The sequence below is a fragment of the Tachysurus fulvidraco genome, chromosome 3, assembly GCF_022655615.1.
Source record: "Tachysurus fulvidraco isolate hzauxx_2018 chromosome 3, HZAU_PFXX_2.0, whole genome shotgun sequence".
NCBI classification, from domain to species: domain Eukaryota; kingdom Metazoa; phylum Chordata; class Actinopteri; order Siluriformes; family Bagridae; genus Tachysurus; species Tachysurus fulvidraco.
The window spans coordinates 15,629,384-15,643,407 of NC_062520.1; the positions used below are offsets into that span (position 1 = coordinate 15,629,384).

At 39.5% G+C, this 14,024-nt stretch overlaps 1 protein-coding gene across 6 annotated transcripts in view; it reads left to right on the top strand.

Moving 5' to 3' along the window:
- Window positions 1-9,685, top strand: part of map7d1a (MAP7 domain containing 1a) — a 36,605-nt gene extending 26,920 nt beyond the window's left edge. For all 6 annotated transcript variants that reach the window (XM_027149553.2, XM_027149555.2, XM_027149554.2 and 3 more), the window contains 9 exons: window positions 101-264; window positions 2,381-2,660; window positions 3,115-3,286; window positions 3,964-4,068; window positions 4,579-4,629; window positions 4,729-4,801; window positions 6,380-6,449; window positions 7,441-7,673; window positions 9,124-9,685. In XM_027149553.2, coding sequence (XP_027005354.2) covers window positions 101-264; window positions 2,381-2,660; window positions 3,115-3,286; window positions 3,964-4,068; window positions 4,579-4,629; window positions 4,729-4,801; window positions 6,380-6,449; window positions 7,441-7,673; window positions 9,124-9,134 — 1,159 coding nt within the window. In that variant the 3' untranslated portion in view covers window positions 9,135-9,685. The remainder of the gene's footprint in view (window positions 1-100; window positions 265-2,380; window positions 2,661-3,114; window positions 3,287-3,963; window positions 4,069-4,578; window positions 4,630-4,728; window positions 4,802-6,379; window positions 6,450-7,440; window positions 7,674-9,123) is intronic.
- Window positions 9,686-14,024: the final 4,339 nt, after the last annotated feature.

The following is a 14,024-nucleotide window of genomic DNA, read 5'->3' on the forward strand; positions in this document are numbered from 1 at the left end:
TACTGATTTCTAACTCGGATGAAGAATGCCTTAATTATTATGGGATGTTGATGTGTTACGGCCTCCGTCTCTATTTGTTTATTTGTTTGTTTGTGTTCAGTCCCGGTACACTAATGAAACAGAGGGCTTCCTCACCCAGACCCCCATCAGCCCTTGTCAGCTCCAACACCCCAAAATCTCGACCCAAGAGAGCACAAACACCGGTTCGTGTGGAGCCACACACCAAAACACCCAGTGTTGTAGAACAAGCTCGAAAACACCACAGTGAGTATTGAGCTGCATTTACACATGCTGCGATTTTTCCACCAGTCGTCCACCAGTGTCCCTCCTAACGTTTGCCAGAGTAAATATGTTTCAGTGTGTGGTACGACAACACCTCGGTTTACTTGCTGCTAAAATGAAACGTTTTCTTCATAGTGTGTTTGTATAAAAATTCAGAAGTGTATATATACTGTATGCATCATGTCCTAGATAGCAGTGTGACGGATTCTTTTTGCCACGGATAACGCACGCTCTACTGTCTTCACTCTCACACTAGTCGCTATACTAATTCACTCTACTATGCATAAAATGTAACTTTCCTTGTCTCAGACTCACTTATTTTGGATGTATTTCATATAGATGTTGTACACCGTGTTTATTTGGAGAATTCGCTTTCTCAGATTTTTCTCTTGTTTAATGAGGGGAAAGGGGGAGAAAGATTGCAGGATAGCATTGTTTCAATGCAGGATGCATTGATCACATTGCATTGTTTCTAATTATAGGGGAATACTTAATTACTGTGCTTTCTGTAGCTCCACTTGTATTTGTTGCAAATACCGAGTCACTTCACATTAATCACATCGCTGTACTAGCCTTCTCACATCCCAGACTCCAGCAACAGCATCACAACGCTGCCTGACGAGCTTCTCTTCCCTTTAATATTTCTAATAATATTTAATATTTATTTTCTCTTCCCTTTTTATATTATAGGTCAATTTTTGTACTTAATGCATGTAAGATTTGAAAGGCGATCTAAAGAGTACATCTCACATTTTATCTATCCGTTTAGAGGGTATTGTCTTTATTTATAAACTTTCAGGTATTTTATTGAGCACAATTGGTGAGCAGGTTACTTTCTTGTGGAAATGAGATTTTTATCTACACTCTACAACAGGGGTGTCAAACTCTGTAATTATATTTGGCCCGCGAGATAATATCAAATGTGCATTACAGCTGGCTAGCCGCATGCTCCGCTAATACTACAAATCCCAGAATGCCTTGCTACTGTATTGACACGTATTCACGAACAGCAAGCGCCCCTTATTCTCTGTTGGCAGTCGTTAACAACCATGTTACAGTCACATGGGGCAAGTTAATTCCACCCTCCACAAAAATGGGCAAACGAAAGATGGACAAATGTAATGTACGAATATAAAGGACAGACCTTTTTGTCTTGTGTTCGGAGCTAACGTGTTTGTAAGGAAAGAATATAACATAAGAAGACACAATGAAATGAAACATTATGAGAAATATAAGGACCTGGACGTAAAGCAGAAGCTCCAGAAGGTGAAGGAGATGAAAAAAGTCTGGTTTCCCGGCAGACTATGTTCATGAAAGCAAAATCAAAAAGTGAAGCTGCTGTAAAGGCTGTAAAGCTTTATTGTGGCAGCAGAGATTGCAAAATCTGCTTGGCCCTTTAATGAGGGAGAGTTTATTTTCTTATGTGTTTGTAATATCAAGCTCTGGTTGTTCCAAATCCTGTGTTTAAGCAAAACTAAAGTTTGTTTCCATATGAAAAAGGTTGAACATTACATATCAGTTGCGGTTAATTTTTCAATAAATATTCAGTTTGGCCCGTGACTTTATCTCAGTTTTATATTTTGGCCCACTGTGAATTTGAGTTTGACACCCCTGCTATACAAGCACACAGCCCTCCCCAATTCATCATCATATTTAAAAAGATAGGCTAAAACTACATAAAGATAAAGGAAGAAGAGATAAATATAAGAGGAAGAAGAGAAAAGGGATAGTAGTAAAGGATAATCAGGCTGATTTTGATTACAGAGTGGGTTTCAGTTTCGGGGCTAGTTAAACACATGGGATTTTTTTTGTGTGTAAATTCCACAATATTATTTCAAACACTAACATTTCAGTCCTGACTCTTGTGTTTAGTTGCTGTGGGTTTGCAAACCAAAAACTGAAACTGTCTTTGGTTTGGAGAGAATCCAGACATAAAATACTAATCTTCAACATTAATTACAATTCTATTGTAATTCTAGTAGATAGTAAAGAAGTATATCAGATTTGGTTGTTTGCTTGTACTTGAAGAATAATGGCCATTATCTTTGTCTTTCTTGCGTTCTCTCTCTTTCTGTTTTTTTTTCTGTCCATCATCTAGCCACGTCTCCCATCCCTTCAGTTGCTCAGCTGTCTACCCCAAACACACCTCCTCGTACCAGTACACCAACCACACCCATCTGTCCTGCTTCTGTTCCTGAACAGTCCGTGCCTAGTTCCAGCATTCCACTAGTTTCTCCAGCTCCCTCCCCTGCCAAACCCATGGCTGGAACAACTGATCCAGAGGAAGCCGGCCGCATCCTGGCTGAGAAGAGACGGCAGGCCCGAGAACAGAGGGAGAGGGAGGAGCAGGAACGGAGGGAGCAGGAGGAGAGAGAGAGGTTGGCTTTACTGTTTAAGTGAAAAATGATTAGATAGAAAAAGTCAAGAGAAGAAAGTCTGTCCAAAGTTTCTAATGTTTCAGTAATGGCAAGTGGTTCGTGTCAGCATTTCATTACAGTAGCATTTCCAGCACAGTGATTCAGCTGAATAAGTTGTCCTCTATCTCTATGTGGACAATGTAATAAAATTTGGTGACGAGTTGTCGACATTTAAAGCAAGCAGCTCAGTCCTGCGTGACCGTGTTTATAAGCTAGGAAGACCTTTGGCAGGAATGACAATGCCTAGCAGGACTGGCACTTATAGCAGTTATATGAGATCCATCACCTGAGTAGCATCTTGTGTGTCTCTAGTTATAATTCCTTTTGTGTATGATTCCCTCTTGAGTTTCTGATTAGTTTAAGAAGATTCAGTTATGATCCGTGTACAAACACTGATGATCCGGTGCATGTGCAGGGTGGAGAGGATGGCGCAGGAGGCAGAGGAGAGGAGGCGCAAGGAGGAGGAGGCACAGCTTATGGCAGAGCAGCAGAAGCTGAGAGAGGAAGCTGAGCATCTGCAGCAGGAGAAAGAGGCCCAGGAGAAAGCCAGAGCTGAGCAAGAAGAGAATGAGCGTCTTCTGAGACAGGTTAGAGTCCTCTCTTCTCTGGGAATCAGAGAGCTGAAGCCTCAGAGTTAACAAATTGTTTGGCTGTTGCTGAAATCACAGCTGTGTATTACACAATGAAACTGTGTGTGTGTGTGTGTGTGTGTCTCTCTTTCTCTCTCTCTCTCTCTCACACACACACACACACACACACACACACACACACACACACACACACACACACACACACACACACACACACACACACACAATCAAATAGTTCTTAACAGCTCGGTCAAAACACTGATACTTCACATAATATTCGGTTTGGCCTGTCATGCTGTCTTTTAGTTTTATTAGCATGAGGACCACACACACACACACACACACACACACACACACACACACACACACACACACACACACACACACACACACACACACACACTCTCTCTCTCTCTCTCTCTCTGACTGAGGCTTTCCTCTGGCCGTTATTCTCTGATCTGTGTCAGGCTGTCTCAGATGTGCCAGTATTTGTTCCAGATTGCACCATTTTGTGTCCAAAACTATAAACAAAACAAAACAAAAAAGTGTTAACTACACAAGATGCTTTACATTACATGCAGCCATGTACAGAAGTACCAATTCTTGTTACAATCAGTTTGTTTTGAGGCGAGTCAGCAAAAGCTCAACATCAGTAACAGTTGTGTGTTTTGCAGAAAGAGGAGGCCGAAGCCAAGGCCCGAGATGAGGCAGAGAGGCAGCGTCTGGAGAGAGAGAAACACTTCCAGAAGGAGGAGCAAGAGAGGCTGCAGAGGAAGAAGGTAGGATGAAAGAGTGTTTAGACTATAAACTAATGCTGAAATATGTGATTTAGCGTCGTTTATTCTCTACAAGTAGGCCTTTGAGACCAGTGTGCCACATGTGGGCACACACACACACACACACACACACACACACACACACACACACACACACACACACACACACACACACACACACACACACACACACACACACAGAGCTCTCCACATGGGCTTCAATGCTATTAATCCTCATTAGAGTTACTTTAATCAGATCCATTCATGTTTTTGTTCTATCATCTTTGGAGTTTAAGTAAGAGTCTGCACACTGCTCTTTACTAGCCATGGCCATAGTGAATTGGTAGAGAACACAAATATTATTGTTACTTTTGTAATAAATCGTATAAAGATTTTTTTAATTTGTATAGATTTAGCATTATTCTTGTTAGAAATTTGAACCTGCCTCAAAAGACCAATATAACAGTTTTTAATTATTTTGATTGAATTGGGACATTTTTTTTATCCCACCAGCGCCTGGAGGAAATCATGAAAAGGACACGCAAAACAGACACCCCCGAAAAGGTTAGACTTCTGATTACAATCCGTATCTCTGCATGAGACGACCGAGGAGTCCAAAAGTCAAAATGTGACACGATGTCTACTTCCTTTTCCCCTGCACAGAAGGACATGAAGTCTTCTCCTCCTCCCCAAGTTAATGGTGGAAGTTCTAAACCTGAATCAGAGAGCAATAAAGGTAAAAAAAAAAAAAAAAAGTGAGCATTCATGATTTTTTTTTTTTTAATTAAAAAACAAAAAACGAATCTTTTTCCCTCAAGTTGAAAAGTTTCTTTCCTCTCAGCACAGTTTTCTATTCTTTGGCAGGCTCATGTGTGTAAGTCCTTTTTTTTTTGTTACACACCATGAAATTACTGTGAACAAAAGTTGCTATTGTGAGGAAACTGAGCACATGGTGTGCGTTCCATGGAAAGCCAAACCTCCATTAAACACATCCTCTATGGCCACGGAGGCTGTGCTGGAGTGTGTCTGCAGGCGTATATGTTTTTCCGTAGTGAAGTGATTGGTTGTTTAGTCAATAAGTTGTACACAGCTCAAATTTCAGAGAAGCACACCAGACACATTTTTAATTAGCTGTAAACATCCAGCACCACATGTTTATTACCTTCTTGTTTCAATCAAATATTCAGTTGTGTGTAATGGTGTTGTTGGTCTGATTGATTTAAAGATATATATAGTTGCTTCCAGATTTTTTGGTAGTGTACGTCATTTGTTTTTTTGAATCAGTCCTCAGGGAATCCAGATGGTCCACATTTGATGGTCCCCTCTGTCTGCTCTGTTGGGTTCAAGCAAAATCCCATTCAGTCTTGAGGTTCTAAAGCCTGGTTTTTAGAGCCACTGGTATACACACCTCAGTGCCTCTCTGTCTCACTCACTTATGATTTGTCTTTCTTGCATTGCCAGTCTAAAGCATTCCTTCTGTGAAGTGGTGCCAGAGCAAAAGTTCAGACCAGCATACCATCAGGGTGGAAACCATTACCTTGTACAGATGTGATCCCTAAAAATTTGTTGCATATACTGGAGTGAAGTCAAATCTTTACCAAATTTAGCCGTTAGTCAAAATTCTGTGGGCAGAAAAATCTAATCCAGATGCTGGTATGAAGGCTGTTTTTTTGCCAGTATAATTGAATGTGTATTTATTTTTGTGTTCTCTTAAATGTTTTATTGCTTGTATCATTAAGAGTTGAATGTGTGTTTGGTGGATGGCATGGTGAAGTAATTTGACAGGACATATACACCATGCATGCTCATGTTTCACCAGTTTAAGCAGTTTTCTGATGTGAAAGCTACTGTCTGCACATGTGTAGCTCATATTACTGGTTAGGTAAAAAAAAATTAATCCATACACTTCCCTTTGGAAAATAATCTGCCACATACCAAACTAGCACAACCATGTAGATGCCTAGACGTGAGCCTTTGAGGCTTGATCACCGTTTACAGTTCTAGCATGGGTTTAGGGTCACCTAAGTGTTAATGTGTGCTGAATCTGAGTATTTGTATTTTTTCCAGTTTGTCATGATACTTTTATATATCCATATGCAAACGTTGCCCATGAGCAATGCCACAGCCTTCACCTATCAAGCACCAGTATCTTTGTGTAGCCTGTGACCATGTGTATGGAGTAGAATAAATGAATGGATCCATCAGTCTGAAACTACAACAAACACAGAATATTAAAGAATAAAATAATCCAGATGGTGCAGAACTGTTGCAGTTTACTTTTGGATGTGTAATTATATGGTATTTTCTCTCACAGCATCTGATGACTACCATCCAAGCACAGAGCTGAAACAAGATAGCCAGTCCCAAACTGGAAGGAAAGAGAGGTGAACACACCTTTTTCTTGTTTGTGAGTAATAGAATAAGATATTGCAGCCGAGTGTTTTTGTAATACCAGAGCAAAGCGATTTCAACACGACAGACGAAGTGAGACAACCGTATAAATTGCTTATTTATTAAATCCTTCTGGGTTATTTTTCAGATTTCCTGCTCAAGGGTTTCTTACAGAGTTACAAATGACACTTGACATGTTTCTAATATACACTGCCATTTAAATGATTTAACTCTGTTATCTAGATTTAATCTCATGTACTTTCAATTTTGAAAATCTAAGAAGATTTCGAAGAAGAGGCGAATTGAATAATCGGAATCCCTTGTAATCATAGAAGTCCAAGATCTTTATCTCTTTATCTGTAATCAGCACACCATATATTTATGTTTTGTAGTAGGTTCCTTTTTAATTACTTTTTAATTTCTGGCGTGGTCTGTTGCCTCCCTGCAGATTATTTTCCAATAACGGCATGTCCTGTCATGTGGATTTCTTCTTGTACCAGAGAAGTTTGCCAGTGTTTACAAATGAATTTTGTAACAATTAAACAGCAGTCATACTTTTAGCAGTTTATAATCATACTTAATTCTATTTAAAATTTTGGAACAGTTACTTCCTGTTATGATTATTGTTGTAGCTGAGGTTTCTTCATCCACCTCTCTTTTGAAGATCTCTCTCGAAGTTAATACAGCAAAAATGTGACTTGTCAAGTTGCTCTGAAGTGCAAACTCCTTTATCCTAAAGTCTTTGTTAAATACAACCTTTTCTATTCGTTTATCGATGATCTTTAATCCGTCTTTGATTATCACTCTATGAATGATTTGCTAGTATAGAAACGCTAATATTATTAGGATGAGTGTATAGACATAGACCGCTGATTCGATGACATGCACGTTTATAGAGCAGAACAAGATTTTGCAGGAGGATGAAGCATGGTTTGTTAATGGTTGGCTAGCTGTGCTTGTGCTACAAATATCTTATGTTTTCAGTTCTTCAGTCCATGTGATCAATGGTATCCAAACTCCTAAGCATGAGAATGGACTATCAGGTGGTGAAGCATCCTGTTTTGAAGAGATCATTCAGCTGACCAATCACGGTGGTGCTAACGGAAATGGGCGGGAGAAATCAGAGTCTGACATCCCTAATGAGCCAATCCCAGCCTTTGATGGTGGGAACGCTTTACTGAAAAAAGCAGGCCCCATGAAGCCTCAGCATGTTGCAGGTGAGCACAGAGGAAGTGCAATGTTATATTTGAACTGAAGAAAAGGAAAAAAAACTAAACACAGATATTTATGTGCTCTTTAATTCAAAAGACAGCTTGTTTGCTGGTGGCTAATCTTGATGTATAAGCTTTAAGATGTACTTCAGAAGCTCAATTCAGTATGCATAGTGACAATTTCTGATTTTTCTCAAATATTACAGCAAATTTCTACATATGTTGTTATTATTAGCAGCTTATTCTCTATTGTTGTCATGTGTTGTTTTTCACCCTGTAAGTTTCTGACAAGTGTCAAGCCCACAGTTTGCCCCATCAAAGTAATGTATTAACTAAAACCTAGTGCCCAGTCATAATTTAGAAACCTAAATTGACAAGGCTAACTAACTACCTGGCCTTATTATTATTATTATTATTATTATTATTATTATTATTATTATTATTATTATTATTATTATTATTATTATTATGTTATCTTAGTGTAGTGGTAACTAAGATAACATAATAATAATAAGGCCAGGTTGTTGCTGGTTTAATACAGATTAAAGAAAAGCCTCTCCTGAAGTTTATGATGGTTCTGATGCCGACAAAAAGCATCATTTGCTTTCAGTCCATTTCATATTGGAACAATCTTTTTACTCTTTTGACATCTGACAGTAGTGTCAAGTACACACACATGCACGTGCATGCACACACACACACAGACACACACACAGTTTTTGCTCTGTCTTAGCGCTGCATATTTGAAGGGTCATATTTTTTGCTCCACCCCATTTCTTTTCCTATCTCGGGTGAACACAGCAGGTGGATGTGTGCAGTCTTAATCCTCTCTTGCTTGGCACTTTGCCTGAGTGAAGGGGTGAAGTGCCTGGCAGGCTTTCACTGTACGAGCAGCTATGTGCTGTATTCCCTGAGGGGTGCTGAAGAGGCCTAGTGTTTCCTTTCTTGTGAAGCTAGAAACGGGAGCCTGGCTCTTAGTATGCCCCCCGTGCCCCCTTTCACTGGCAGGGTCAGCAATAGTGACAGCCATAACTATTCTCCTGCATTACACAACTCCACCTGTTACCCCGCAGACAGGCATGGGCCATAAATTATTGCTAAAGCAAACATGGAGAGGTCACACCAGCTCATTTCCAATCAACAGTGTGCTGTGCTGTGTACACTGCTATATAGGGTTTTATAAGTTCTTGTTAAGCCTGGGCTGGTTGATATTAATTTCACACCAAGAGCTGTAGCATAAGCAGTTATCTCACATCTTGCTCTACTTTGAGAGGTCTTGTATTTCCTTATGCTTTAATTAGTGTAGTTGTTATAGAATAAAGTGAACATGCCCAATAGGTTATGTTCACTTTTTAGTGCTATGTCCAGAGTATTTTCTGGCACTTGTAAAATGCTATTTATATTCCAGTACAGTTTCTCCACTAACCACTGCGCTATCCTTTTCTGTCTCCTCCAGAGGTGTTGTGAGCATCAGGGCTTTTAAGCAGAGGTGATGTCAGACATCTGCCTGACTCCCAGCTCTCTGCCGGAGGGGTATTGTGTGATGAAGCACAGCCTGACCAGACCCGTGCCAACCCAATAACTGACTGCTGTTTAGACTGTTTAGCTTGTCAAGAGCATCATCACGGTTTGAACCTGCCCTGTGCAAATGGGTGTGATTACAAAAAGCCACTTTGCTGTCAAGCTTAATTAAACAAACCCTCACACCCTCCAAGGTGCTTTATTTCACTATTTGTCAAAAGCCCACTCCGCAGACTGACCTAATACCTTAGGGAAGACGGTTCCATGTGTCTCGGTGATCACCAGAGCAAGCATAAACATAAAAAAAAAACAACAACATGGTTTATGGCTGTATTTCTTATCATGAGTTCTAAAGAAAAGTGCTTCAGCTAGTTTGTTTTTAATGTTTAGTTATTTAATGTGATGAGAATTGTAACTACTGGGTACAGCTACATGTGAATAGTGTAAATTGGAAAACAGGTGAGAAAGCTTTGTGAAATTAAACTGAATGAAAAGGACCATTGTGTCTCTGTTTTTTTTTTTGTTTGTTTGTTTGTTTTTTGCCAATAATAAGTTCAAGTAATTTTTTACAATGTTCTCCATCAGGGGTATTCCATTAAAATGTCTAAAGGCCCTATGATCACAATTCTTCCTTATAGTGGTCCATATAACAACTAATGCTACTAAAAATGATCACATATGCACTGGAGCTTGAATCAAGTCAGTCGGTCACTTAATGGTTATGGTGAAATCCCAGGACCACCAGTTTGCTGCTGTTGTGCCCATGAGCAAGGCCTTTAACTGTTCAGTTGCAAAAATGTAAGTCTCTGTATAACTCTGTCTGCCAAATTCCCTAAATGTTGAATAAAACCAGCCTGGGGTTGCTGGATGTTGCTGGTGCCTCAAGAATAATCACACTCTGATTTGGACCTGTAGTAAACATGCCCAATATGAAAACAACTTCTGTTTTGCATTGAAATATTGTTTGTGTTATTTTCTACTATTCTAATTAGCAACACAAACTCTGAATGAATGAGCAACATCAGTTTTGTGGAAAAATGGCACACCAACTTTTTTGTCTTTTTGTGGTCAGATTCATTCATTTATTTATTTATTTATTTTGTGATATGCCGCACTTTTTTTTTTTTTTTTTTTTTACCTTTACCAGACGGGTAAATAAACTGAAAATCTATATGGAAATCTACCTATTTCTTAACTAATGACTAGCAAGCGTCTGGTCTGATGAGTTGCATTTGCATTTTGCCACAACATTGGATCTGCTACTGAAGTTCCTAAGCAAAGTCTTTCTTTTTCTATATGTTGAGTTGATGTACAGTATATATACAGTATATATAAAGTTTAAGTCTTAATACCAATCAACAGCATTAATTAAGTCATGAGTTAAGAGATGATTCTTCAGCTGAATGTGATTGTACATTAACTCCATTATAACTTTTCTGCTCTTACTACAACACCAAAGTTTGTTCATGCCTGTCTCAGGCCTTGCATTCTGAACACAGAAATAGACTGCAGCCTGTGAAATACAGCTACACCATCATCATTACTGTCAGAATGTAACTCTACAGAGTGTTTCTAGTTCCTAAAACCACAGGTTGGAACCAAACTCTCACTGAAGTGACTAGATATTCCACTGCAATCATTTACACCAATGTTTTCAATCTTTGTATTGTATTGTAACATTCATTGTTGTAGTCACCTTCTCATATCAACCCATTTAAAAGAGGAAGATCAGTGCTGTTTAGTCAGACAAAGTGCAAGCTTAAAATCGATTAATGGATTAAAGTGGCTTCTAACACAGTAGAGGGCAGTACTACCATAACACCACAACTTCCTGGATCAGGTTTCACTCAAGTCAAGTCTTTTATTGTGGCTAATATTTGTTTTTCATTGTTTTGTAGTCTTTTCTGTTTGTTACCTTTCACTTCTTTGTTTCAGCTTAGTGTCGGTAGTAGGGACATGCAGAGCCGAGTGGGAGGGTAAAAGAGTTTATATTTAGGAAGGTGCCTGTCACTAAGTGATGCTGATGAAACACTGCCAAGACACTGGATTAATTCACACAGAATGAATGGGTGGGGGTCGTACAATTTACAAGGCACTGACGGATATACAGCAGGACTAAGAGGCTGTCAATCTACAAAGGCCTTGTCACTCAGTCAGTCCTGGAACTGTGGAGTGTTGGGTGATGGGACATGCTGGCAGATTGGTGCACAGTTTATTATCTCTTCAGGTCAGTCCTGGGATTCCTTTGTTAGCAGCTGTAACTCTAGCTCGAAGATCGCTTTATTTATTATACTATGACACTTGCCACCTCAACTCAAGCTGACTATTTAAATATTTTTAGCCAAGTTTCATAATTTCCATGTTGCTGCTTCCAACCAGGGGGGCACGGTGGCTTAGTGGGTAGCACGTTCGCCTCATACCGCCAGGGTCGGGGTTCGATTCCCGCCTCCGCCTTGTGTGTGCGGAGTTTGCATGTTCTCCCCGTGCCTCGGGGGTTTCCTCCGGGTACTCCGGTTTCCTCCCCCTGTCCAAAGATGCATGGTAGGTTGATTGGCATCTCTGGAAAAATTGTCCGTAGTGTGTGATTGCGTGAGTGAATGAGAGAGAGTGTGTGTGCCCTGCGATGGGTTGGCACTCCGTCCAGGGTGTATCCTGCCTTGATGCTCGATGACGCCTGGGCACAGGCTCCCCGTGACCCGAGAAGTTTGGATAAAGCGGTAGAAAATGAATGAATGAATGAATGCTTCCAACCAAGTCCTAGAGAGTGATATAAAGTGTAGTTTTGGGATTTGTTTGGATGTAAATGTGCAGTATTCTTTTCTTAATTTTTATCTCATGAACATTCTGAGTGCAAATTCTTTATTTGAACTTAATCTGTGAAATTTATACTTTTGAACTCTATATGCCATGTCATTGTTGCTGGTCTGTTTTGCAGTATTGCAGACCGAAAGCCTCAAAACCCCAGGAATCTTTGACCTCATGGTATCCTAAACATTGTGTAATTTAGGCATCACAATTCTGTTGGCTATATATACTCTAGTAAAAGGAGATGTCGAAGTCACTCTATAGAGCGAGACAGCTGTGTACTCAGTCATAGAGCTGCACTGAACATCAGTACTATTAAACATTTTCACCACCAATCTCTCCTGCTCACTCACTTACTCACTCACTCACTCACTCACTCACTCTTATCTCCCAAGCAACAGGCCCCCTTCCCACAGCTGCTATCTGATGACGGAACATTAATAGGCGACCACAGCCTAGGTGGCACTCTAAATAAACCTGATGGACGATGCTGGCTTTCGGACTGTGCAGGGTTCTTTCCGACTGAGCGTTTTCCGGCTGTGTTCAAAGATTTGTCCCTGAACCTGCTGGCCATCACTCTTTATCTGTTGTGTTGTGTTGATACTTAGGTTACTAGTTGTGTCTGTGAAGGGGGTCACAGTGTGCAGAGCCTTCCATTAATATGACCAGCAAGCAGGTGGTGCTGTACTGGCAGCAGCTGGGTAGTAAATTGGACTTGTTGAAATTTGTGTCACTTTCACATAGAAGCACAAGGACTAAAGTAACTTAAGCTTCAGGTCTTGTTTAAATGCAACTCTAAATAAAGATCTGTGTTCATATTACAAATCAGCCTTGTTGATTAATTTTCCAGCTGCTGGATGCAGCAAGGTAGAATTTGTGATGATTTCTTTTGTTTTTACTTGCTTAAATCATCTACATCCAAATAATATCTGGTCAGTGATGCTCCCTTTTTAGTGATGGACTGGGCAGTGGGGAGATGGACAATTTGTGTAAAGCAAAAGATGGCTTAGTAAATATATCCAAGTAAAGTCAAGAAGCTTTCATTGTCATTTCAATCATATATAGCTCACGCAATACATATTGAAATGAAAGAGTGTTTGTGGAAACATCCCTAATAAGTGAACCTATGGTCTTAAAGATGTTCTGATGTCCTCTATTCTTAAAGAGGTCCTGCTTGGAAGGATAAGGAAAAATTTTGCTTGTATAAATATGGATTCCCCTGGAAAGGGACAAGCCATAGAATCCTTTTTACTTTTTCAATCAGTATAGACAATTTATTAAAAAAAAAAAGTTTTATAAACTTAATAGAACAGCCAATGTACCTTTCAAACTGGCAACTCTGTTTTTGTGAAGTCTCAGTTACACTCAGTCTACACAAGAACTTAAACAACTACCTGCTAAATTGGCAGATTTTTTGGGGAAACCTTTTCATGAAAAAATCACAAACTTATCCAAAAGTTGAACACTAAATAAGCCATTTTCAATAAGGGAAATTGAAATGGGGGAATTAGTAAATACAAAACGAAAAGCAGAAAAAGAAAACCGCCATGGATTACAAAGAGGAAATTGTATGGGTCAATGAGGAAGCTGTACATGAGGGACTTTCTCTCCGCTTGTGTATAAATGATACAATTGTGCTCAGAAATTTGCACACTCTGAAAGAAACTGTTAAACATTGATATCTATTTGGAAAACATGACTGATAATGCAAAATATTTTTTTTACTTATTTCTTTCTTTCTTATTGATAGTGGTCATGTGAAGTAATTAATTATCACATAGTTACTGTATTTGACTCCTTTTTAAAACCTAATGATAATTGAAAACACCTAAAGAACACTGATCAAAAGTTTACATACCCTTAAAGGTTTGGCCACATTATAAACACACAGGTGAACACGCAGAGGTTTAAATGTCTATTAAAGTTTGTTTTCCACACCTGTACTTACTGTAATTGTAGTTAGTGCCTGTGAATAAACAGTCAGTAAGTTTCTCAGCTCATGAGGTCATACACTGACCTGGCTGGATACTG